Here is a 24,186-nt window from a genome sequence, read left to right on the forward strand (position 1 = left end):
GCAACTGAAAAACCCCAGCCTAGGAAATGGATGTGCCAAATTACACAGTGCCACCCGCTGGGATTCTAGTGCAGGTGTCTGGGTGTGTGGGTGTGTGTATGTGTGGGTGTGTGGGGTGTGTGGGTGGGTGTGCGTGTATGTGTGCAAACAGTGCTACTGAGAAATCTATTTCTACCAGTGGCCATGCTGTTTCCTATATTTCCACCCATCCCTGTTTCTCACTCCTTTCTCTTTCTCTTTCTTCACTCTGACTCTCGGTCTGTCTCTGTCTCTCTCTCTCACTCACCCTCCATCTCGATCCCTTTCATACAATAGTTTTTGTCATCCCTCAAACAAGCCCTGCCTCTAAGTATCTGCCACGTTTAATATTGCTTTCTCTATTCGTCTGCCAAAGTACCATCATCTGGACCATTCCATCACTTAAGATTTCATTTTCTCTGATGACTGTGTTGCTCTACAGAGGAAAGGCTCTGCTGTAGCCTACTTTGAATAGTCTGTTTCCTAACGGGTGAGAAAATCATACCATTATATTCCGAGTTATGAATAATCTATTATTTTTGGAGAAATGTTTATTCTTTTATTTGTTGCTTCCTGTGGAGATTAGACAATGTGTTCACAAATTCATTAGGTTTTCCAAACAAAAGGCCCGGAGAAGTACTTTCCATGCCAAGAAAATAACCGACAGCTAAAACTTCTCAGTCTTTGTATCGGAAAAAAAAACAGTTGCAGTTATTAATAATCTTTCTGCTTACCCTAATGCCATTGTACAGACCGCTTCAGATGCCCTGTTTTATCTGTGTCCAAGTCTTCATTTATGTATTTAAAATCATGCCCACTGGAGTAACATGGTCAAAATAAAAATATCTATATCTGTTTCTATATCTGGGTTTGCCTCGTTGCCTTCAGGGAGTTTTTCCATGTTGTAAAATCGTTCTGACAGTTAATGTTGTCAATATATATTTTTCTAAACAACAAAGAACACAAATCAGCAGAGATCAATATCTTCATCTATGATCTCCTTAGCCTAGACGTTGGCCAACTCCATCGTATATCATATCAAACAACCCCATTTGCTCCACAAAAACACAAAAATCTGGACCAAACAATCCCATTGAGATACAGAGGCCCCGATTTGAAGATCACATTAGGGGGAGGCCCCTCAAAGGCTTCTTCTGGCTGGGCTTCTAATGTGAAAACGTGACAGTGAGAGAGAGCAGTGAGGGTCCACGGGGGTACAGTAAAGAAGCATTACAGCCTATAGTTCATCCTGGTGGAGTCTCTCCCTCGCTGCCCGTGGCCTAAAGCTGCCTGTCCACTGCATAATGATCCACCCTCCGCAAGATGGATGGCCTGCAGAAATCTGGGGGGGGGGGGGGGGCCCGCAGAGACCGGAGCCTCGGGGCTCCGGGCTGTGTGTAAAGCAGGTAACAACACAAAGCAACAAACAAGTTCCAAGCCCCTACAGATCGCTGCTATAGCAGCCGCCCCCCCCCCCCCCCTCCCGCTCCACTAAATACTGCGACCAGCAGAAACGATCTGTTTATTTCTGGATTATTTATTTATTCGAAGGGGGAACCATTTCCGCGTTTAGTTTCGTCGCCTAATGGCCACAACAAAAGTAATAAAAAAAAAGAGGATCACAACAAAACAGGAATTCAACAGGCGTGTAAAACAACAGAGCCCTTTAGTTCCCTTGCGCTTAGCGGCCTCGTCATTCTAAGCGTTTAACTTCCTAATTTGGATATCTTTCACAATTCCTGACGCTGAGCCGTTCTCACACACAGCTCACACTCATGTTCGGTTGCGTCAGCTCGGGAGAGCCATCAGATCGCGGACCACAAATTTCCTCGGATATGGGGTTGCGGGAGAAAGGGGCACGGTTGCATCAGGAGACCCTTGATGTCATCATAGCACCAGTAGGCTAGTGACTCTAGTATATATATATGCTCTTTTTAACGGAGACCATACCAACTTTACTGTGTCACTAAACTACCGTGCAAGTGCTCCCTCTGAAATCCTATAGAGAATACACTTTGATGCCGACGGCCTCGGAAAAGTTGTCCAATCTTTTGGTGTCGCGTTTTTTTGGCAAGTGATGCTTACTTATATTCTAAAACACATTCCGGTTCGTTTTCCGACCGTTTGCAGACAGTTTCTATCAGGAGAAAAATGTGTGCGCGTTTACATAGCCTTTTCAACTATGCAAACCACAAACCTTTGTATTGTGAAGCAGAAACTACAGCATGGATGAAATACCAATCCTGCACACATTTCGCAAGCTATTCTACAAAGAACCAACCCAATTTATTACTGATAAAGCATTGAGACCCCACCACGGTTCAAATCGACTACTATTTTGCTCCTGAGCTCACATTTGATGAAAACAGAAACAGTTTAGACACATTTGTAATAAGCAACAATTTAAGGTTTTGCTTTCTTTACTGTCAAATAGTCTTGTCTTTGCATACATTTAATCTTATTGTTACGATTCCTGCAGAGCACGAAATATGGCCTCATTTCCCATGAAATGAAATATGATGAAAGCACGTTCGCTCTCTTAATGTATGCAGTGTAAACTTCTGTTCATTTCATCGATAGAAGATGAGGTTTTTCCCCTCTTCGCCTTGCCTCGCTTCGAAATAAAATCACTGTGAATACTCAAGGAATGGGTTCTGTGCGACTGCGATGGGCTGAAGGGTTCTTTGTTTGTATGATTCAATGGGGAGAACCAGGTTTGCCTGACACCAGGTAGTGTGTAGCCCAATCATTTGCGAGTGCAAGGGCAGCCTCATAAGTCACGATGAAGCAGCACCGCTTGTGTCCGTCAACCAGTGACCGCCATATGTGGTTGCAATTCGAGACACGGTACCTATGTTACTATGATTATGAGGATGATGATGTGCAATGTTTTCTTCTTCTGTTCCTCATTACTTTTACTCAAAGGTTTTGATTGGTTGTCCTACAAGGCTACATCAATCACTTTTATACAGGCAAGAGAAAAGGCTAAGAATTAACAATGCTATTTGTCAACAGATAAAATCCACAGTGAGGGCTGAATCTTTATCAAGACTTTAAAAGAAAGATTCCTGGCCGATATAAAAGCCCCCAGATAGCACTTAATGTTAAGGCCTCTTTTGGAGTGGGGAGAATGTTCGGAACAGCATTATGTTCACAAGGAGCATCTCAGAAAGGAATTGTTGCCCGCATCCTACTCGATACAGGGAGACAGGGCTAAACAGGAAATGACATGGCCATCTGTGAAGGCTTGGATCGAAAAGCACACAAAATCCAGGAGACATTATGTAAGTCCCCGGAAGGATCTTACAATCAAGTGTGTGCGAGCATGAGAGTGTGTGTGTGTGTGTGTGTGTGTGTGTGTGTGTGTGTGTGTGTGTGTGTGTGTGTGTGTGTATTATGTGCAAGAGAGGGAGAGAGAGCCAGAGAAAGCCAGGGAGCGAGCCAGACACTGCTTTGTGTGTGTGTGTTTGTGTGTGAGTTTGCGTGGTGTGCCAGCTAATTCCTTGGGAGAGGATTGTTAGCCTAGCCCATTTGGAGGAACTCTGGTGGGAGGTTCCGATGCTGCGGTTCCCTGGTTCAGGTGGATGGCAGAACGGGGAAGTACAAACACGGCAGGGCCCTGCCAACTGTATCCCACGTGTGTCCCGCGGACGCCTCAGCACGCTGGGCTTTGGCTGAATCCCCGGTGCGTTTAACCAACGTCTGATAATGGCCGACGCCTGCTTCTGTGCCACTGTCAATTGCATCTTCATTAGAGACGGGTGAGGGGGGGGGGAGGGGGGTTGTTCACTTTTTGGAAAACAAAACAGCAAATTAATTTCATGTGACATTTATGAGTGCAGGGGCGTGCGTCCGTAGGTGGCCGCTCTAAAGGGGCGGAGTGTGATCTTTATTATCCCACCCTCCTGTGCTCCTATCGTAGCCTCATGATAATATCAATTCATTTCAATTTATCAGTTAATGAACTCAGTTCATCCATCATCTTTCCTGTCTGGTGGCTGGATAAACAAGGCCACAGTTTGAGGCGGTGGCTGCTTATCTCCGCGCTCTGCCAATCAGAAGGCCGGCGTCATAGTAATTAGAAGATAAACAATGCCAGGGCTGACCCACGGCACAAATCTGGTAGCGCAATATCGGATCACGTCAACAAGCAATTTATCAGCAGATAATACACGCTACGGCACAGCAACAGCTGCCTGTGATGATTGTATGCATTTCGTTTCTTTCACATTCAATAAAAAGTGGTGAATATTGATCAAAGTGACAGGGAGTGGCACATGGGTGTCAGGTCTATCACCAGAGCGAGGCAGGTCTGGAATACAAACAGCAGATGGGGGAACATGGTCCGTGTAAGCGGTGGTGCAAAGCGATTTTTATCTTTCCCTTGACCGATGACTGTCTGCGGTTGTTTTTCACTTTATTTTTTTCTGCATTCCATTGTCTCGCGGCACGTTCACTCAAGACAGGCTGTGCTCTCCTTGCATTATTTTATTTTTTTCTTCTTCCGCAGCCCTTGAGGGAAGTTTCTCCGACGCCGAAGCACAGTTTGTTTTCCTGCATTCCTGAACAGCTGTGGCCTCAATCAGTCATCCTCCTCTTCTTTTGATTTGAGTGGGACAGACAATCTGGAGGAGTACCAAAGAGGAGGAGGAGGAGGATGAGGAAGAGGAGGCAGGCTGCCCTTAACTCAAAACGGTCCAATCACCCCCCCCCCCCCCCCATCCCCTACCTCCCAGCATCCAACAGAAACTGAAACAATTCATCATCTTCCTGTCAACTCTTAATTCTTCTATCATTATTTTTTGAGTTAATGTGCTGTCTCAGGGGCATTAACCTTGTGCTCTCCCACCCCCACCCCCCACCAACCCTCTGCCAAGCCCCCTGTTGGCCCGCAGTTTGGGGTTAAGTGACTGGGTCAGAGTGCAGAGGAAGAAGTGGACTCCATGGACAGAGTGTCCAATAATGAGACATAAAGAGGCAGTCAACAGTATGCTGAACTGAAAGTACAGCCTGTCCTCCCCTTTGTTGACGTGCGCTCTGGGCGATGTACTATGATACGCAATATCAAGCAAGTATGGGGATAAAAGAAACTGCTTTTTCTTGTTTTATTTTCTGGGGTTCAAACAGCGCAAAAAAAATTAAAGCTTTATAAATCAAGCTTCATTGGAATAAGCCATCAAAACAATGGGCAAATGGAAAATCATAGGGAAAACTGAATAATCCTTTTGTTTTGGCAAGAATGACAAGCGCCACCATCCAACTTCCCCTCGACCTCAGCTTGTCGGGTGCACGTTCAATTGTTCAGCAGAATGGAGGTGGTGGTCGGGGGTGGCCAGATGATGCTCCCAGTTAGAAATGGAAAGCTCAGTGAGAAAACAGAGCTGCCAAATGTGACACCAGAGCAGCCAGCATTGCCTGTGTCCTCTCTCCACCCAACAACGTGTTGCTTTGACTGCCCTGGCTGCTGCTGAGATGGACGTATACAGACTGGTATAAACTGCCAGCATCTGTTGCACCCGTATAATAAAATGACAGCAGCGATAGACGCAGCAGCAGCAGCAGCGACGGTGGCTGTGGAAGAAGCAGGTGAACCCAATGAATACAAAGACGGATGAATATCAAATGACATGGCGTCGCTTCCATCCTGAAAACACTTATTTATGCTAAATGCTCCAACAAGGTTGAATTCCCGGGACGTTTCTTTTTGTTCCATTGAAACCAGCATTAATGGTACAGGAATGTCCAGGTTCTTCATGGCAAAGAGATTACAAACGGAAGGAAGAAAAGAAACAAGTGTGTAAACCATTGTGTGACTGTGTGCACAAATGACGCCCTCCTCATGCATTCTTTGGCCGGGGTTTAATTAATGCGAGCTGTGATCTGGTAGCACAAGCATAATTCCATTCAAGTATTAACCGTTTTTTTCTTCTTCACTGTGTACAGATGGATGTGACGTTTAATATGCTTATTATTTTGGGATTATCTTTTAATATATAACTGTCACTGCTGTTGCTGTAAGAAGTATTAAAAACTACATGTACTATGACAGGAGGAAATAATACAATAGCAATATCATTAAAAGTCGTTTTGTTTAATATGTCCACTTTTCTGACGAATATGATGGGGACAAGAGTGTCGAAGTTTGTCAATTGCACAAACTATACAATATGAAACAATATGAACAAAAAATGCGCACCAAATTATTTGCCATCTGAACGTACACATCGGCTCCTTCTAAATAATGCAAGACTGTCTTAAAGCCCAGCTGGTGGAAATGCATCAAGACAGAAAGGAATTCATCATTTTATAAAAAAAAAAAAAGAGAAATTGCCAGAAGGATTGCATGCGGATTACTGGCATGGCATTCGAGGGAATTTGAAAACGTGGCACAAACAAGGCCCCCCAACCCTCTAGATGCAGCCCTCTCATGCTCTTTGACAGATGGACCCTCTCCTCTCTCCTCCCCCCCTCTCCCCTGGATCCCGTTCTTTTCCCTGGATCTGACCCTGCTGGGGTCGGCGGAGTCTTGCGGGAGAGGGCGTTAGAGAGCACGTTGGAAAGATGGGAGGTTCAGCGCCGGTGGCAGATGTACGTAAGGGAACAGCATGCCCTTTAATACCTCAGTGTTAACCTTTTCCCTTCTGGGGCGACCGGGGATATGCGGACCTTTACCCCCTCCCCCCTTCACCCCAACCTCACCCGACCCTCACCCCCACCTTCCAGATCTGTTTAGATATTGTGGGGCTACGCTCGTGTTACCCAATGGCCTCCTCTTCTCACCTCTCTCTCTCTCCCTCTCTCTCTGCTGGGTTCCCCTCTCCGTTCACATCTCTGGAAGACAAATGGGGGCGGGGGGGATTGCAACGATAAAAATAAGAAAACACGCGATAAAAACGAAAGATACAGGTACGGCTATAAATGATGGAATAAAAAGCCCAACAAGGGCTCATAAATGTACAGCCCTGGAACACAAACACACACGCACACATTGAAACGGACACACACACAAACACACACAGATAGAATCACATACACTCACACGGGTCATGGACACTCTTAAACAGACTGTTGGTTTCACAGTGATGGCAGGCAAGCATGGTGCCCGTCTACTCGGGTCTAGTGAGCCACAATCACTGAAGACATGTAGATAGACCTCCAGAGTTCCAGACATGCCATTTACACACTCAAGACGTGCGCTCCGATTGGAAGGCCCCACGTACTCTGCATCTCAGAGTGTAACGAGCATACACTCTGTCAAAGTCGTGTGTAACTCACTGCGGACGACACACTTGTCAGCCTAAGTGCGGCAGGAATAGGGGGAAGATTGAATGATAGGGGGTGTAATTCTTTTAAATACGCACCAGAGAGCTCCCGGTCCAAGCTGTCGATGAAGCTCTGAAGATCCACCGTGTCTCCCAGCCGCGCTGCGGAGGACAAAGAATGCAGACGGAAGGGATTATGAATAAAAAAAAAAACTGCATACATTTTTGGAACAACATAGATGGAACTTTTTTTTATTCCTTTGTGGTGGAAAAGCACAGCTCAGTTCAGTGGCATTTCCTGTAAAACCCAAACGGAAAAGTCGGAATTACATTCGTTTTGCTTTAAGAGCAATAAAACGACGATTCAAAGCCGTTGGTTTCACGTTTTAAGGAGAACGCTGATCTCTTGTCTTCCCAAGAGCTGCACAGCACATTGGCTAGCATGTCCCCGGGTCTATTCTTCAACTAAATGCGTCCTCCTTATTTAAATGCAAGGGCCACTGCCACAGCCGGGCATCGTTATGCAAAAAGGGAAAACAATAATGTTAATGTACGTGCGGGCCACGCTTGGCGGTGCTGTTTATCGTAAATGTGCTGGAGGTAGTCAGGCAGTGTGTGTGCAGGCGAGGGCTCATCAAGGTGAGTGGCTGAGGATAGGAAGACGCACATGTAGATGTAGGGGTCCCTCACGTACCTTTAGGTGTCAGCGAGATGCCCGCTGGGCGGAGCTCCTCTTGGCTGGTGTTCAAACTGTTACCCAGAGAAGCTTCGCTGCCTTTGGGGGGGGGGGAACATGGAGTGACAGGACAGACAGAGATACAAAATAAAGGGGAGCGGAGATAGAATACAAGAATTTTAAAAAACAACACCAGTATACAGAGGCCAGGCCATGGGGATGAGTCATAACAACAACTAAGAAGATGAAGAAAAGAGTCCTGCAGCTGCTCATTATAATAATGAGCGGTACAAATCTTCTCTCGCTGGTTGACATCCCAAGTGAGAGCTCTAACAAAAGCGGGGCTTTGCCTGATGAAATGTTGATAGGCCGGCCAGGGTACTTAATAATGACTACGCACAGGGAAAAGTACAACACAATTGCTGCTTTTATCTCATCGTGAATGCAGAACAAACACAAAGCAGCAACAATATAATTCAGGCCAATCAACAATTGTAGGTTATAGACCCTGAGATAATTGTCATTCATTCAAGCGCAATTGCTTTAGTTTCTGTCAAACAACCCTATTCTCCCTCTATCTGCCCAGGGAGTCTGCGCGTGTGCGCGTGTGCGTGTGTTAATGAATAAGAGTTGATTTCAAGCGACTGGCAGGAACCAGCCCGTGGAGACTAGGTTGCAATGTGACAAACACGCAAATTAGGCATTTATTAAGGCAAACGGCGTACATGTTTTCGGTGTGATGATTAGCCCTACTTACAGTAATCCGAGTCCTCGACGCCACTATCGCCACTAATGCTGTAATAGTCGCTCGACGCGCCGCGTATCCCCTCTTCAAGGAGATGTTGGGTCGCGCCAGAGCTGCTTCTGCAAGGCGCTTTGAGTTCCTCCACCACGTCGTCAAACTCACGAAGCACATCTTCCAGGTCCGTCCCCGGGTCTAAAGAGCAGGCATGGTTCAGTTCGGAATAAGTCATCAATATGACAAGTTGTCAGTTTTGTTATTTCAAAAAAGTAGTGGGGCTTGGTGAATAATTACACGTGGGGCCCCTTACACGTGCAGCTTTTAATGAGACAACTCTGGGTTTTGCGTTGGCTTTTTAAATTGCGAGACGAAATCGAAGTATTGTAATAGCGGCGGACTGGACTGACCTGTGGTGATTGTCGTGGCCATGCTCCACAATGTGAAGTGAATAACAACGGAGCGGCTCTTCAGAGTTCAAGTGGAGGTGGCTGACTTTCCTCTGCTCTCTGATGGTTGGAGTGAGGGGTCGCTCGCAGGGAGAAGCAGTGATCATATGCAGAAATATGATCATATGCGGAAAATTCCGTATGCGAGGTGAAAGTAGTCTACTGTAGGAGGCCCCATGTGAAAACGTAATGGAATCAGAGGCTGATGCACAACGAAGTGGAACCATCACCACCAGACGGTGACCGCACATTTTCCCCGCCAACAGAATTTGGCATCAGTTTCGAAAACGTTTATGTCGTCATTTGTATGTTCCTAAAAAAAAAAACATAAAAACCGCTAATTATAGCCTAAGCTCTCCTGTAGCCTATAAACTATTTAATGCCAAGTTTGATGGAAGCGTCATGTCATGGAACCCCTTCAATGTGACGACAGAGGGCGCTAGAACGCAATTAGTTCGCAGTTGACTCATCAGATGACATGAAACGTATCTGAAACAGAAAAAACAATGCATTATTATGTAGCAATATAGGCGACTAGGTTTAGACAGACATACAGGAAATGAAAAAAAACACACATGGGGGCAGGCATCTTGTCTGCTGTGAAGGTTGTACACGTTTCCACAGCCTATACAAACGACTTTAGTTCCACAGTATTAGAATAACAAAAACACGTTAATTAGAATCAAACAGTGAATGGATTCCAAAGGCATATTTTATGGATCGGGGAGGGGTTTGGGCCCTCAGCGTAGGATTAAACCCCTAATATTAAAATGTGGAGGACCACCCCAACCATTTTCAAATGAAAATTACACCCTTGACTAATTCTGCCAGAGCTGAGTGTGGATATATAACTTGGTTTGGTCTTGGCTGGCCTTCCTATTGGGTGTAAGTTGCTGTAAGTATTTTGGCAGTCCGACCAAATCATCCTTTCCTTGTGACCAGGGGAACATGTAAAATGAAACCCAGACACCGCAAAGTGACCAGTTATAATCTGGAATCCCTTGATGTGATTTCATGCCCGTATGAAACAGAATCCTGTGCAAACATACTGCACTTCAAGATCACCATTAAAGACCAGATTTTCTTCCAGTTAAATTGAGTCATCACGTATATAAACAATTCAGAAAGTATGCATGAATGACCATGGATAATTTCCCATAGATTTAAGAGAAAAGGGAGGGGAAAAAACAGTATCACACACCACAAAGTAGATTAATAAAGCACGGCTGTGTCTTCCATAATTCATGAAGACATCCTTCACCTAAGGCTACTGTAGCTTTAAAGCTGTGAAGCTGGCCACCACACACTGGGCTGGGCTAAGACTCTGGTTTAGCAAGCTGTGGCTAAACGTCTATGCAGATCGTTTTGTAAAATGTTTTTGCCCATGCAGATCGATTAGAAAGGCTTGTGCATTAAAATAACCACAGCGAACACCATGGTCCCCGGCAAAAAAAATAACACAATTCCTTTGTTGTATACCCATGTCAGAAGTAGTGTTATTACACACAGTTCCCCAATAGATAAGTTCACACTTGCACAAAGGACTAAAACAAGATTAAGCCTATCACGGCTGAGTATTAAGTAACTATGGAAACTTGCTTCATAACAAAGAAAAGCAGGTGATCCTGTTGTACTGATAGACCTTGGACTGTGCCCAATGCTTCGAGAGAGGCTGCTGTTGTATTGTAGGCGGGGCCTGTGATGAATTCTTTGTACAGGTATAAGTTACCGGAACTGGCCCAAGCATTTACTCTCTGGCAGGTAACTCAGGTAACATGTGTGAGGGCTATGGGCCATGGGACTCTAGATAATATGAACTGGGCTGGACTTCTACAGGTCAGTACAACACAACATTAAAAATACATATCCCGGAAAAAACCTATGCGTTTTGTTTTTTTTACCACCAAAAAAGATTTGCTCTTAAGAGCATTATATATTCTATTTTGTGTTAAAAATGAAATATAGTATGACATTGGATTATTAATAGATGAATTCTTTAAAGTTCAGGCTTGTAAAGGATAACAGACAGTCAAATGTGACTTTGTTTCCGACATTAAATATTTACCCAGATGTTACATTTCAAATGCATGGCGGTGAATAGGTCTTTGTCAAACACCAAAGACCTTTTGTCATTTGTTCAATGTTCTGAATTGCTGTAGAATCCAGTAATTGGCATGTCAGCGAGTGGATTCATATTACTGACCTTTACGGTCATCACTTTTACAAGTCCTTAGTAATGCATGAAGGTAAAAATGAATACCACTTTGAGTTAGGGCAAGTAAAATTGTTCCGACAGTGTTTTGACAATTCAGTTGACAGCAACATGGTTTTCTGTGCTAACCTAAGCTGAATGCTTTTTTTCCCCCAACCCCCTCTCAGCATGTGCTGGTTATGGTCCATCTTCGGCAGATGGTGTGCGGTACCTCCAGATTTTACATCGCAGAAGAACAAGAGGCTGGCGTCCGTGTGGGGACCCTTCGCCGAGACTTCCCCCCTCCGTTTAAACTGCTAAACCTTAACTACCTGTGGGTGGATAAGAGCACAGGGGACCTCTACACCGCTGAGCACAAGATGGATCGAGAGACGCTGTGCCCCGAGGAGACAATGGCTGGGGAATGCATTATTCCACATAATGCCATCGTGGGGCCCTCGGGAGACCTTGTACAGTTCCATGTAGTCGTAGAGGACATCAATGACAACGCGCCGCGCTTTGAAAACATTGAGATCCGCCTGAGTCTGCTTGAGGATATAGAGGTGGGCAGCAGTGTTCCTCTGGACGACGGGGCCACGGACAGGGATAGCGGAGCCAATGGGGAATTGCAGTATGACCTTCAAGACTCTGACAGGGTCTTTTGTTTATCAGTGGAGAAGGGTGCTGTTGTTTCACTGGTTGTACAAAGCGCTCTGGACAGGGAGCTCCAGGATACGTATCGCATGTCTCTGGTGGCCACCGATGGCGGATCCGAGCCTTTGAGTGCTACGGCGACTCTGATCATTGACGTGATGGACGTCAACGACAACTGTCCAAGGTTTGTCTCTGACAGTCCCCAAAGTGTCACCGTGCATGGCGACGCTGCCAGGGGAACGCTGGTGACTCAGGTCAGGGCCACCGATCCAGATCTAGGCCCGAACGCTGCCATCCTCTACTCCCTCAGTCCCAAGGTATCCGAGCGGGCCAAAAACCTGTTAAGCCTGGATGGCCTCACAGGGCACGTCAGGTTAACTCTCAATCTCCAGACTGACAGCGCCGAGGAGCTGGTGTTGCATGTGTTGGCCAGCAGCCCTCACTGCCCTCCAGCAGACACTCAGGTAACGGTATCCGTGCTCCGCTCCACAAGGCATACACCGGAGATAAAGATTGGGTTCATAGCGGAGCATGAAAACCAGACTATCCTGTTACCGGAGAACCTGCCCCCTACTGTCTTAGCGCTGCTGGAGGTGAGAGGGAACAGTGGCTTAGGCGACTTGCGTCTTATCATTAAAGACGAGGTGCCTTTCACGTTAAGCCTGCAGAACGGCAAATATCTCCTTTCGACCTCCAGACCCTTAGACCACGAGATGAAAGGGGAGTATTTTATTTCTGTGGGGTTTTATGGGGCCTCGACAGGAGGCCACACCGTGGACACAGGCTCTGGGCTAGAGATCAGGGTGCTTGTCCTGGACGTCAATGACAACATTCCTCAGTTCCTCCGGCCACATTACCATCTGGAGGTTGAGGAAAACAAGCCGCCAACGGGGCCTCTGCTGACCGTCAGGGCTACAGATGCAGACAGCGGCCCCAACGGCCAGGTCACCTATAGGCTGGGCAAATACACAGCTGCCATCTTCAGGATGGAGAGCCAGACCGGTCAGCTGTCTGTGACCGTCCCGTTGGACAGGGAACAGCAGGATGTGCACACAATCAGCGTGTTGGCACGAGACAATGGCTCTCCTCCATTAGAATCGCTAACAACCGTTTCCATCCGTGTGCGCGACCAGAATGACAATGCGCCAGCGTTTGTTATACCACACTTCATATTTTTCATCCCCGAAAACCTGCCACCACTCGCCCACGTGGGCAGGATAGGAGTGACGGACGCAGACGAAGGGGAGAACGGCGACGTGGAGGTATATGTTGTGAACTCCACCGCCCCCTTCGTCATGGACAACGCCCAGGGGATGTTGAGGTGCACCACCAACGTTGACCGGGAGACAGTCGACCGGTACGAGCTTCACCTGCTCGCCACCGACCACGGCCACCCTTTCCCTCTGACCTCCGTCGCCAAGGTCATCATCTTCCTCGAGGACATCAACGACAACCAGCCAAGAGTGATTCTCCCCGACAGCAACCTGTCCTGCCTGACCGTGTCGCCGGCCACCGCCGCGGGAACCATGGTAACGAAGATCTACGCCACGGATGAGGACTCCGGGCTGAACTCGGAAATCACATACACTGTCGCGGCCCAGGAGCCGGCCCCCCACAGCAGCCCCTTCCGGCTGGATCCAAGGTCGGGGAACATCACCCTGACCCAGCGGCTGCTGGGGACAGACCTGGGGATGCATCACCTGTTCATCGTGGTGAGTGACGGTGGGAAGCCGGCCCCCCTCCACACCAGCGTTTGGGTCAATCTACTAGTCAACGAGACCTTGGAGCCCTGCCACCTGGACAGCCTGCCCAGGTCTCTGCCTTACAGGCTGGCACAGACACCCTCCGAAGCATCCGTCTGCGACGCCAAGTATGCTCATCTGATGCTGTTAGCGGGTCTTGGTACGATGCTCGCATCCATCTGTCTGCTTTGCGTGACAGCTGTTTTATACCTGAAACAGAAGAGAGGGCTGCGGGGAAATGGGAGGGGAAAGGAGGACGAGAATTCGATTCCACTCAGCCATACAAAGAGGCATTATGATGAGTAGCACACTAAAGCAAACAGTTAGCTTTAGCTCTATGTCAACAATGCAATGAATATGTTGAATTTGCAACTGCTGAATGCACACAAATGCATTCGTAGTATTGAAATTTGATGTCCATTGGTTTTCCAAATGCCCTCGCCTCATTGTGTATAATCCAGGCGGTTCTTTTTCCATTGTTTTTGTTCATAAAGTGTATAGGTTTTAATTTCCTGCATGACAAGCCAGCGCTAAATCCCAGATATCAGGTGATTCATATTCATGATAAGCAAGCCACATCACAGACGAAATAAGGTTAACTTGATAAATATGCGATTGAATATATAAAAATACCCCCAGCGTGAAGGGAAGAGACCTAGGAGAAGAACAGTAAGTGTCGAATACAGCGTACACAGCATTAGTCACTGCAAGGAGCACATATTCCCCCTCGAGCAATAAATAGCCGTGAGACCAGTAACTTCCCCATCTCTGAGGACTTCTCTCCCTGGAGGGAACAGAACACCATTCTGTCTGGCTAAAAAGACGGAGCTAATGATCCTGCTAAGTTGATTAGCTCTCTCTCCTGTTTCCCTCTTTGAGTGATGGAGAGTATTAGGTATTTAGTGGCACAAAGGGGTTTAATGTTCCTTTGGCGGAGGAGGCGGTGATGAAAGTCCCGCAAGGAGATGCTTAGAGGAGGCCTCCGGGCTGCAGGCAGGGGGAGACGCCAGGGACCGCTTTGGACAGGTGAGCGGGAGGACCTGGAGAAGATGACACACACACACACACACACACACACACACACACACACACACACACACACACACACACACACACACACACACACACACACACACACACACACCTCAAGTCGCAGGCCTCTCTCCTGTTATCCGATCGGGCCTCTACTTAGCCGCATTGTGCTGGGTGTCACCCTAAGGCCCTGATCCAACGGCACTGCCACAACGTTGGAACATAATGTACTCGGCAGAATAGCCTCTAGTCCCCTTTCAGCATGTTTACATCAAAACCTGCAATTTCGATCGAGGATTGTTACATAAATTCCAAGAATGGATCATCTTTCCATTCATACCCCGTTAACAAAGCTTCCGTTGCTATGCTTTGTCGTGATGTATTGTCCTGCTATCTATTGTGCTACCAGAGGTTATCTTTATGCAATCATAAATGTGTTTACCGCTCCCTGTTGAATTACGAATATTCACAACGACGGTTAATAAAAAGCACACGCTTGATATTTGATTGTATGAGAGCTTTGATATTTGACTGAGAGCAAGAAGCAGTTTACATTGTTAATCGAACAACTGTTTATGTATTTAATGTTCAGAGTCTGGCTGAGCACATACACGGTGCAGTTTTCAATTTGGACGGCCTTTGAGCCAGATTCAGCTTTCAAGGGGAGTGCTTAAACACACCTAGGACACATCGAACTGGTTTATTTAACATGCATACATTAAGGAAATCCAATAAAGGGGCGGCAGAAGCGATAATGGTCTTGATGCCCTGGTTTATTGTAATGCCAGTGTATTAAAATAAGCTGTGACATTGCAGCCCCAGTTACAGTCTGGGACTGCTGGCATCAGTAGGCCTATTTGCTGGTCAATTTATTGGTGCTATTATATCTAAAGCCTATTTAGTGTATGAATCAACCACTATCCCGTGGTAAATATCAACAGGAGCCTTTAACTACTGCCTAGTTAATTATATGAGATTAAGTAGTCTAATTCTACAACACTAAATATGTTCCAATGGCTTATCAAACAATTAATTTAGCAATGTATGGTCTGCACTTAAGGTACTTATGTTAACAACGTACAAAACAAGACAGCGTTGGATTATTTTAATTACTGATATTGTCAAGTTCAATTTAATATCAATCTTAAGAGCCTTTACCAATATAAACACTGACTGTGTAAACAGTGCTTTAAAATATCTGTCCCTACAATTACATCGCAATAGTTAACCAGACTTCTGGTCCCAATCTCATGAGCCCAACGCACAATTAAAACTGAGTGGCGAGCTAATGCTTCACATTAAGAGTACTGTGCTGCCACAATAGTGTAAGTGTTCTTAAACCTACAGGCTTTTAATTTGAAGTGGCACTTATTTATGTTCAGACATATCTATACATATATGTGTATATATATGTTTAAACAGCCTATGGTAACTGTACATAAAGTAGGTAGTGCTTTTTTGCATTCAAATGATTTTTTTTCCCATAACGCATGTTTTAATTATGTAACACCTAGATTGCAAAGCTTTTTGGTCTATTGCCTTAAAGAAATTAAGAAACCGATTTTAAGATTACAATAAATTATTAAGTGAAATCTCACACATACTACTGTTGAATAATACTGTTGAATGTTGTGAAAGGTGTATTTGGGTTGAATATGAAATGATATAGGCCAGAATTAATCTTATATTATAGGACGTGCAATATAAATGCATGAGCTTCTAAAATAAAATTAAAATAATTCAATAAAAGGAAAATTAAAATCAAGTTGAGATATTACAATGGCTGGGGTGCACAATTTAACATGTTTTAGGGCAGGACAGGTTTTAAATGCCATTTCAAAAGTAATGCCTCTATTAAAGAAATATCTGTCTTCAAAATTAACCGTTGTACAATGTAATCAAGGGATATTTATCATTTGAAATGCTTACAGGTAGAGTTCATAATCAAACTGCAATAACTTATAGGCTTTCGCCTGCCACCTACAGGACACACATAGAAATTAGGCTATCTCATCGTTTCTCTGGTATTTAAATGGACAGGATAGGGGGCAGTTACCGTCTTTTAAAAAGGTTATTTTAATTTTCGCTCAACAGAAAATGCATCTTGATGCTCTGGTTCCGGTGGAGGTTGATCATCGGTCTATGAATCTAATTGGAAATATTAATAATGGAGTCCATTGGCTAAGGGAATTCACTTAATTAGATAGACTCTACCCTACATCATCCCACAACGTATTTCCTTATTAAATTGCAGCACGTACAAAAGAGTAAGAACTGCTTCTATTTGACACGTTATTAGCCTCCACCGATCGATTCAATGCAAGACTATTTAGTCCATACCTTCTTCACCTAGCCTACCTACTACACACGTGGGTGAAATTACATGGTCAGTTCATTTCCATCTCATCCAAACAGGCCCGTTTATCTCCACCATCGTTAGAATACGTCATATACCCTATTTGTAGCCCTACTTTTAAAGGCCAAGTCGTATATAGATTGGCGATAGCTCGCTTGATCGATTGGGTGCCTCGGGAAGACCTTTAAATTAGACGTCCTCAGCAAACCAAACATACAGAGCAGCCGAGCAAGCCAACCAATTAAAAAGTATTCTAGTTTGCGTCCAACCGCATTGAAATTCTACGACGTCCGAACAATGAACTAAGTACATTTCTGCAAGTGCAACTAACCTTGACCTCCTCATTATTCCCCGCCTTGAGTTCCTCGCCCTGCGGTTGAATGAAAAGCGTCATTGTTTCTTTAAGATTGGACGTGCAGTCATCGGCGGGTCTGTCCATTGTTGGGGGAACAGAGAGCGAGTTGAAATTGATAAACGGTAGGGAAACTACAAGTTGGCTACATTATCAGCCGAGCAGCTGCAGCGAGAGCGCCACTAGCCAACAAGTGTTGATTACATCCTTCCAGACATGGGTAAGTACATCTAGCCAATGGCACACTCCTAACATAGTTTTTCTTCTAAACAATTACGTATTCTTTGATTGCACATTAATTGAAATATGACTGAAATCACAAGTGGTTTTCCCTTTTTTTTTCTTATTGCAATTGTGATTATTTCGATTTTAACAGTGGCATAGTCTCCGAAAAGATACTCTAATTTGCTTTCATTGGCATTTGTTTGTTCTAATTATCCTCCGCATAACTTGGCAGGATATTAGCATTCTAGTCTTATAAATGAGTGTATGGAAGGATGGTTTCTTTTAACTTAACTTATTATCTTTGTTTTGTTTCCGTCACCATGCATCTGTTACTACTATAGACGCTGTCATACTGAATGCTCATACCTACATTAATGTTTATATCCAAAATGTTTTCACAATGTAGTGTTTATATCAATATGGAATGAGGCTAATTAAGTGCATTCGCCAAATTGGATTTCCATGATTATGCTCTATGCATGACCCATTAGTCTCCCTCACTCTGAATCCAATTGAACTCCCCATCATAGACACACACACACACACACACACACAGACACACACACACACACACACACACACACACTGCCAGCAAGTACATGCGTACAATTAAAGAACGATCTGCCTGCCACTCCTGCCATCTGTGGCTACTGTAATAGTACCAACAGTAACTGCCTGTCTGTCTGCCTGCCTGTCTGTCTGTCTGTCTGCCACTGTGGTCCACTGTACATTTACAGTGCACGTGTGCTCATACGAAGGCAAAAACATAATGATATTGTTTTCAATCATTGACATATTTACCTCAGACTTTCCTGGTGCCATTTGGGAAAGTATGTGTGTTTGTACTGACATACATCTCTCTCTCTCTCTCTCTATATATCTATATCTCTATATATATATATATATATATATATATATATATGTGTATATGTGTGGCTTTGTGCTGGGGATACATAGAGGTTCCTCTTGCCTTTGTTTGTTTGACATTGGTGGCCCTTGTATCCCCACGATGCTCCGTGACAAAGACTGTTGTTTCTGCAGTCACAAAAGCAGTCTCTCTCTCTTTCGCTCTCGCTCTGTGTCGATCTGTCTCTCTCTCTCTCTCTCTCCTCCCCCCCTTTTCTCACACTATCTCCGCTGGGGGGGGGGGTTGAGGTCTGGGGTCAGAGCAGCCACTCCTCCCCGTGAGCTTTTGGGCCCAGGCATTCATTCAAGGGCCACATGACGACATTCTGCCGGTTCCAAGTGACCAGGCACGGCATTGCCCGTAGCGATGCAGGGACCAGAGAGTGAAGCCCTGCAGCTGTATGCTAAATTGCATCCGGCCCACTCTGACTCTCTTAGCTTTAATTCTGTGGATCCTTGAACGTTCACACATCAGTGGCCCAATTAAGCCAAATAATACCATGTGCATCTGGAGATAAGTCTGTTTATAGTTTTTCTTGATGAGCCCTGCAAACTGCAAAGCCACACAAGAAGATATGATACGGCATAATTTACAAACAAATGCCCAACATGTATATTGATGCAGTATTGTGTGTGTGTGTGTGTGTGTGTGTGTGTGTGTGTGTGTGTGTGTGTGTGTGTGTGTGTGTGTGTGTGTGTGTGTGTGTGTGTGTGCGTGCGTGCGTGCGTGCGTGCGTGCGTGCGTGCGTGCGTGCGTGCGTGCGTGCGTGCGTGCGTGCGTGCGTGCGTGCGTGCGTGCGTGCGTGCGTGCGTGCGTGCGTGCGTGCGTGCGTGCGTGCGTGCGTGCGTGCGTGCGTGCGTGCGTGCGTGCGTGCGTGCGTGCGTGCGTGCGTGCGTGCGTGCGTGCGTGCGTGCGAGTAACGTAAAGCCTGTTCATATGCACGCGTGTGTGTACGTTTGCGTCCATGCGTGTGTGTGTGAGAGAATTCTAAAGTATGTTAACCAGTCTCCCGACGGCCCCTGGGGTCAACAGGTTGTTACGACTGCTGCCTGCGCTGTCTCAGCGGGGTGCCGTACTGCTCGCTGGTGGCCACGCTGCTCTGCTTCTCCGGCATCGCTCTGTTCTGTGGCTGCGGGCACCAGGCGCTGACCGAGACCGAGAGGCTCATCGAGACCTACTTCGCCCGCAACCTGCAGGACTACATTACCCTGGCCTACATGTACGTCCGCCGCGCTGCAGTTAGGATGAATATTAAGTGGTCCCTGGTGGCTGGATGGAGTTTTTGTTTAAAGGGGATGCCCTGTGACTTCGCATCGCAGTTATGATAAATAGGATATGATCCCTCTGTTTAACTGAAAACAGATCATTTCTTGACCTTTGTTGAAACTTTTTCCATTGTGCTATGGGTCTTCATAAATGGGCTCAAAAGTCCAGTGTTATGCTCAGATTTTTGAGACACCTTTATCCAAAGCAAGCTTTTGAGATGCATGTAATGAATGAGCCAGGGTAGGGAGTTCGATATTTTGCTCAAGGGTACGAATCCGGAAGCTTTTGTCTGGTTGACAGACACCTTGACCATTAGACACCATTCGGCCCTACACGTATCATCAACATATCACTGTTAAAAGTATAGCTCATTCTGAATTCTCTCTCTCTCTCTCTCTCTCTCTCTCGCTCTCGCTCTCGCTCTCTCTCTCTCTGCATAAAGCATTCAATACTTCCAGTATGTTATCTACGGCCTGGCGTCCTTCTTCGTGTTCTACTGCATCGTGCTGCTGGCCGAGGGCTTCTACACCACCAGCGCCACCAGGCAAAGCTTCGGCGAGTTCAGGAGCACCATGTGCGGTCGCTGCCTGAGCTCTTCGGTGAGTTGAAGGAACATAATTGAAGTCCTGGCTGGATTTTGTTTTGGGGCTAAAAAATAAAAATAAAAAGTCATACCCATTTGTCATGCCGGGGCTTAGCTTTAAATCACATTATTCATAGATTTTTCTCTCGGTTTTTCTTTGGGCCGTAAAGGTAAATTTGACACAAGGGAAGGTGTTCAGAGAAAATGAGTTGAGGGTGGGGGGTGGGGGGAGGTGAAATGACAAGGAGAGGGCAATAACATTGTAGAGGATTAAATGCAGTTGTCGGTGGACACCACAGAATAAGAAATGTCTGCACTCAAATAGCTATCATGCAAACCAAGACTTAAGTGCTGCCTCTGTCTGGTCCATCTGCTTTGGTTCTTAAGGGACCAGTTGTACAGATCCCACACCAATATCAGGATTAAGTAACTTCCTGTAACTTCAACATTAACTTTCACCTACTTTGAAAAGTGTCTATTCTTCTGTCCCTTTCCCCATAGTTTATCGTGGTGACGTACGGACTAGCCGTTGTGTGGCTGCTAGTCTTTGCCTTCTCCGCCCTGCCGGTGTACTTCTTCTACAACATGGACGCCACCTGCCACACCATTGAAGTCCTGACCGAGACCCCTGCCAGTATCAACCAGTTGTGTGTGGACGCCAGACAATACGGTAAGAAAGAAGATCTCTAAATAGTCTCAATCCTCAAATGCCATCTCTGACGTCTGGGAAAGAGAAAAAACATAATTAAACCGCTCATCCCCATCTAATTGCTTAATCTTACCTTGCTTGAAACTGTAGACATTTTGATATGAAATAAAACCCCTTTAACAGGCCTCCTACCGTGGAATGCAGTGCCGGGGAAAGTGTGTGGCACGACACTGTCCAATATTTGCAAGACCAGAGAGGTGAGCACCAAGACCAGGCCAAACCCTGCTGTTATTGTTGTTGTTGTTTTTTAGATGGTGTCCTGTAAACCTCACCAATATTATTCTTTATTACAGTACCTCATGACATACGAGTTGTACGTCGCTGCCTTTGCTGGCGCGGGCATCACTTTGCTGGCACTGGTGAGTATCTGTGTTTTGTTGTGTTCTGTTCTTGGCTCGGACCCTGTTTTGGTGTCTGAGCCCACACTGGGGTACAAAACTGTTTGCTACGCATGTGACCTCATGACGCTGAGAGAGTAGGCGGCGAGGCATTTCCGAGCTCCATGACTGATGGCTTCTGCACTGTCGCTCTCTTGTGTTCTCCTTCGCCCCATCTCACACAGAACGTCATCATAATAATAATGCCGTAATGTCTGCCTTTTCCCCTAACGGACAAATGGCAGAGTCATTATTCTTTCTGCATTGCTCCATTACCAAAAATACACAAAATGTGTTGTGGAAACACTCTAATCTGCTTTTAGAGTATAATTGTTACTTTAATTTCCTCTTTCGGTTGGTTTCATTATGTTTCACGAGTACAATAGTAATACTTTTCAATATTGTCTGATTCACTCACTCTCTCTCCCTTTCTCTGTCTCTTTGCTCCCCTAGCTGACCTATATCGTGTCCACCACTTACAACTTTGCGGTGCTGCGATACCTGGGGAGGAAGGGTATAGGGCCACGGTGTTAGGAGCAGCCCGGCTGCCTGCTCTCTGCACTGCCCATCAAACACTGGGACCTGAGGAGACTATACATACTTATTCTGCAGCACCTGTGGTGTCATTTCCTTGGGTTACGGATCTTTCCGGATTTTTGACTTTTGCTCCCCCCCCCCCCATTATATTTTGCTTGCCACATTACCTTTTTGTCATTGATTCATTTTTTGGGGGGACTCAATACTAGATCCTGTTTTCTCTGTGCTCTTCTCCTTTTTGCCTCCAACCCAAATGTTTGTAAATCTTGTTTCTCCTATGTACATTTCAAGGTCCACGCGGATGCTGTATTGTATTCAAATAACACAAGCTTTGATAAGAAAATAGGATTAGGCCCAAAAAAAAGTCACACATATTGTTCCACACAGATGGTTGGATTTTTGTCCCCATGGCAACCGTCCTTCACATCTGGTTGCCATGGTGACAGACAACCGTGTATTTTTGGAGTCCCAAGTTGACCTCGGGACTTTTTCTCACGGGCAAGCAAAAAGGGCCATTACAATGGAGTCAGGCGCGCATTAAACAGCAGGCCATCAGCCCCCCCCGCCCCACACACACACACACACACACACACACACACACACACACACACACACACACACACACACACACACACACACACACACACACACACACACACACACCCGCACACCTAGGGCTTGGGTTCTCTGCCAAGGGTCATATTCCATGTCAAGGGAGAGCGAGAGTGCTCAGGGCAAAGACAAGGACAAAAGACCTCTGACAAGAAAACATCTAAACACAAGCCCATACACTGACCAGCCCCGACTCCCCCGCACACCCACAGATGTATGGCACCCCAATAATTGAAGCAATTCAAAGGGTCCTCTGCCAACAGAGGGGGAGAGAAGTTAAAGGGGAGACAAAGTTTATATAATTCTAAAGTTTTTTTCAGGGTAAAAAATAAGTAATTGTAAAGCTGTTCGGGGAGTGCAAAGGTACTTTTGCATTATTATCTAGCATGCCCATATTATTAGACATACATTAATACTACCTACTCCTCCCTTGCTATTACTGCATGGAGGAACTTTTTGTAGGGTTGTACTCAATTTACGTGCCTAATGCTTATTTCTCATGATGCAGAAGAAAAGGTTGAAATGTTTACATGCTAGATTCAAATTTTGGTTTAGCTTTTAAGATTGAATGATTGGTTTATTTTGTATTGGGTAAAGACATACATCATGGTCAACATTTTCTCTTTTAATTCTTTAGGATTTTCCTTAGTTATTGTATAACAGGCATATCTGTAGATAAAACTAATTAAGTAATTTAAACTTTGAATACTAACTATTGTAACCAACTTGGTTCGTTATTAATTTGTAAAGTTTTACCTTAGAAATGTTTAAACCGGCTGTATGCAAGGTTTTGTTTTGGGTGTTTTATAATAAAATCAATTTATGTGCATTCTTGTGGGGTCAAAGCACAAGCTTATGTTTGCTTCTGGTGACCAGGCAGTGTCAGAGGATCTAGTGTCCTCCACTGGTGTACTGGAGCGCATCCTCTCTTCCCTCGCAGGTGCACAGTTCCCTGCAGATTGCAGTGCGCGAGATGTTCGCCAGGGAGCTAAGACACAGGAAGCAGAGAAAGGGAATGCCCCATGACCCTTACAGAAGCACGCAAAAGGACAGCGGGGAAGTCTTGTGCTCTCCATATCCTGTGGCCTGACAGCCAGTGGCCAATCCCACATCCATGATCACAAATAAAGATGTGGGGCTGGTGATCAGAATAGTCTAGAAGTGTACCAATGTATTGGCGATTCCCATAAGCTTCCATTTTTATGACTATTGTTGAATTGTAATGGAATTAAGATGTATTATTGTTATACGTTGGAAAAAATCCCAATTTTGTTTATGTAGTTAGTCAATAATGATGCCAAAGGGGCTTTTCTTGATTATTTTCTGACAGAACTAGCGAAAATAGTTTCTGCAGTATGTGTGCTAGCATATATTCAGTTATTCACCGCTCATCTTTTCTATCAATGGCAGACAGGGTAAGACTTTTTGTATTGCTGGTTATTCTTTTCTTATCAGAGCCTGTTGTCTCAAATAAAGATGGAGTGCTTGCTTGAAATCGT

The 24,186-nt window shown here is 45.4% G+C and overlaps 3 protein-coding genes across 3 annotated transcripts; 2 read left to right on the forward strand and 1 right to left on the reverse strand.

The window, feature by feature from the left end:
- Positions 1–5,137: 5,137 nt before the first annotated feature.
- On the reverse strand, positions 5,138–9,373 carry LOC307081860 (regulator of cell cycle RGCC). The gene is made up of 6 exons (XM_079745222.1): positions 9,106–9,373; positions 8,714–8,893; positions 7,975–8,055; positions 7,380–7,442; positions 6,799–6,849; positions 5,138–5,589 (listed from the first exon to the last, which is right to left on the reverse strand). Exons 1-5 carry the CDS (start codon positions 9,125–9,127, stop codon positions 6,842–6,844), a joined length of 354 nt encoding a protein of 117 aa, XP_079601348.1. The 5' UTR covers positions 9,128–9,373; the 3' UTR covers positions 5,138–5,589; positions 6,799–6,841.
- Positions 9,374–10,956: 1,583 nt separating this feature from the next.
- Positions 10,957–14,037, forward strand: pcdh20l (protocadherin 20-like; the record flags this gene model as incomplete). Its single annotated transcript, XM_079745335.1, has 2 exons — positions 10,957–10,980; positions 11,524–14,037. 2 exons carry the CDS (start codon positions 10,957–10,959, stop codon positions 14,035–14,037), a joined length of 2,538 nt encoding a protein of 845 aa, XP_079601461.1.
- A 3,650-nt stretch (positions 14,038–17,687) lies between these two features.
- plp1a (proteolipid protein 1a) lies at positions 17,688–23,777 on the forward strand (the record flags this gene model as incomplete). Its single annotated transcript, XM_079744887.1, has 7 exons — positions 17,688–17,691; positions 19,609–19,822; positions 20,312–20,468; positions 20,954–21,122; positions 21,285–21,358; positions 21,455–21,520; positions 23,628–23,777. 7 exons carry the CDS (start codon positions 17,688–17,690, stop codon positions 23,775–23,777), a joined length of 834 nt encoding a protein of 277 aa, XP_079601013.1.
- Between the last annotated feature and the right edge of the window lie 409 nt (positions 23,778–24,186).

This window comes from Pollachius pollachius, assembly GCF_949987615.1.
Source record: "Pollachius pollachius genome assembly, chromosome: 10".
NCBI classification, from domain to species: domain Eukaryota; kingdom Metazoa; phylum Chordata; class Actinopteri; order Gadiformes; family Gadidae; genus Pollachius; species Pollachius pollachius.

Coding starts and splice junctions, on each gene's coding strand:
- LOC307081860 (XM_079745222.1), bottom strand. CDS start 9,127: ATGGCCACGACAATCACCACAG. Junction 8,894..9,105: donor GGCCACGACAATCACCACAG/GTCAGTCCAGTC, acceptor CCTGCTCTTTAG/ACCCGGGGACGGACCTGGAA. Junction 7,443..7,974: donor CATCTCGCTGACACCTAAAG/GTACGTGAGGGA, acceptor TGTCCTCCGCAG/CGCGGCTGGGAGACACGGTG.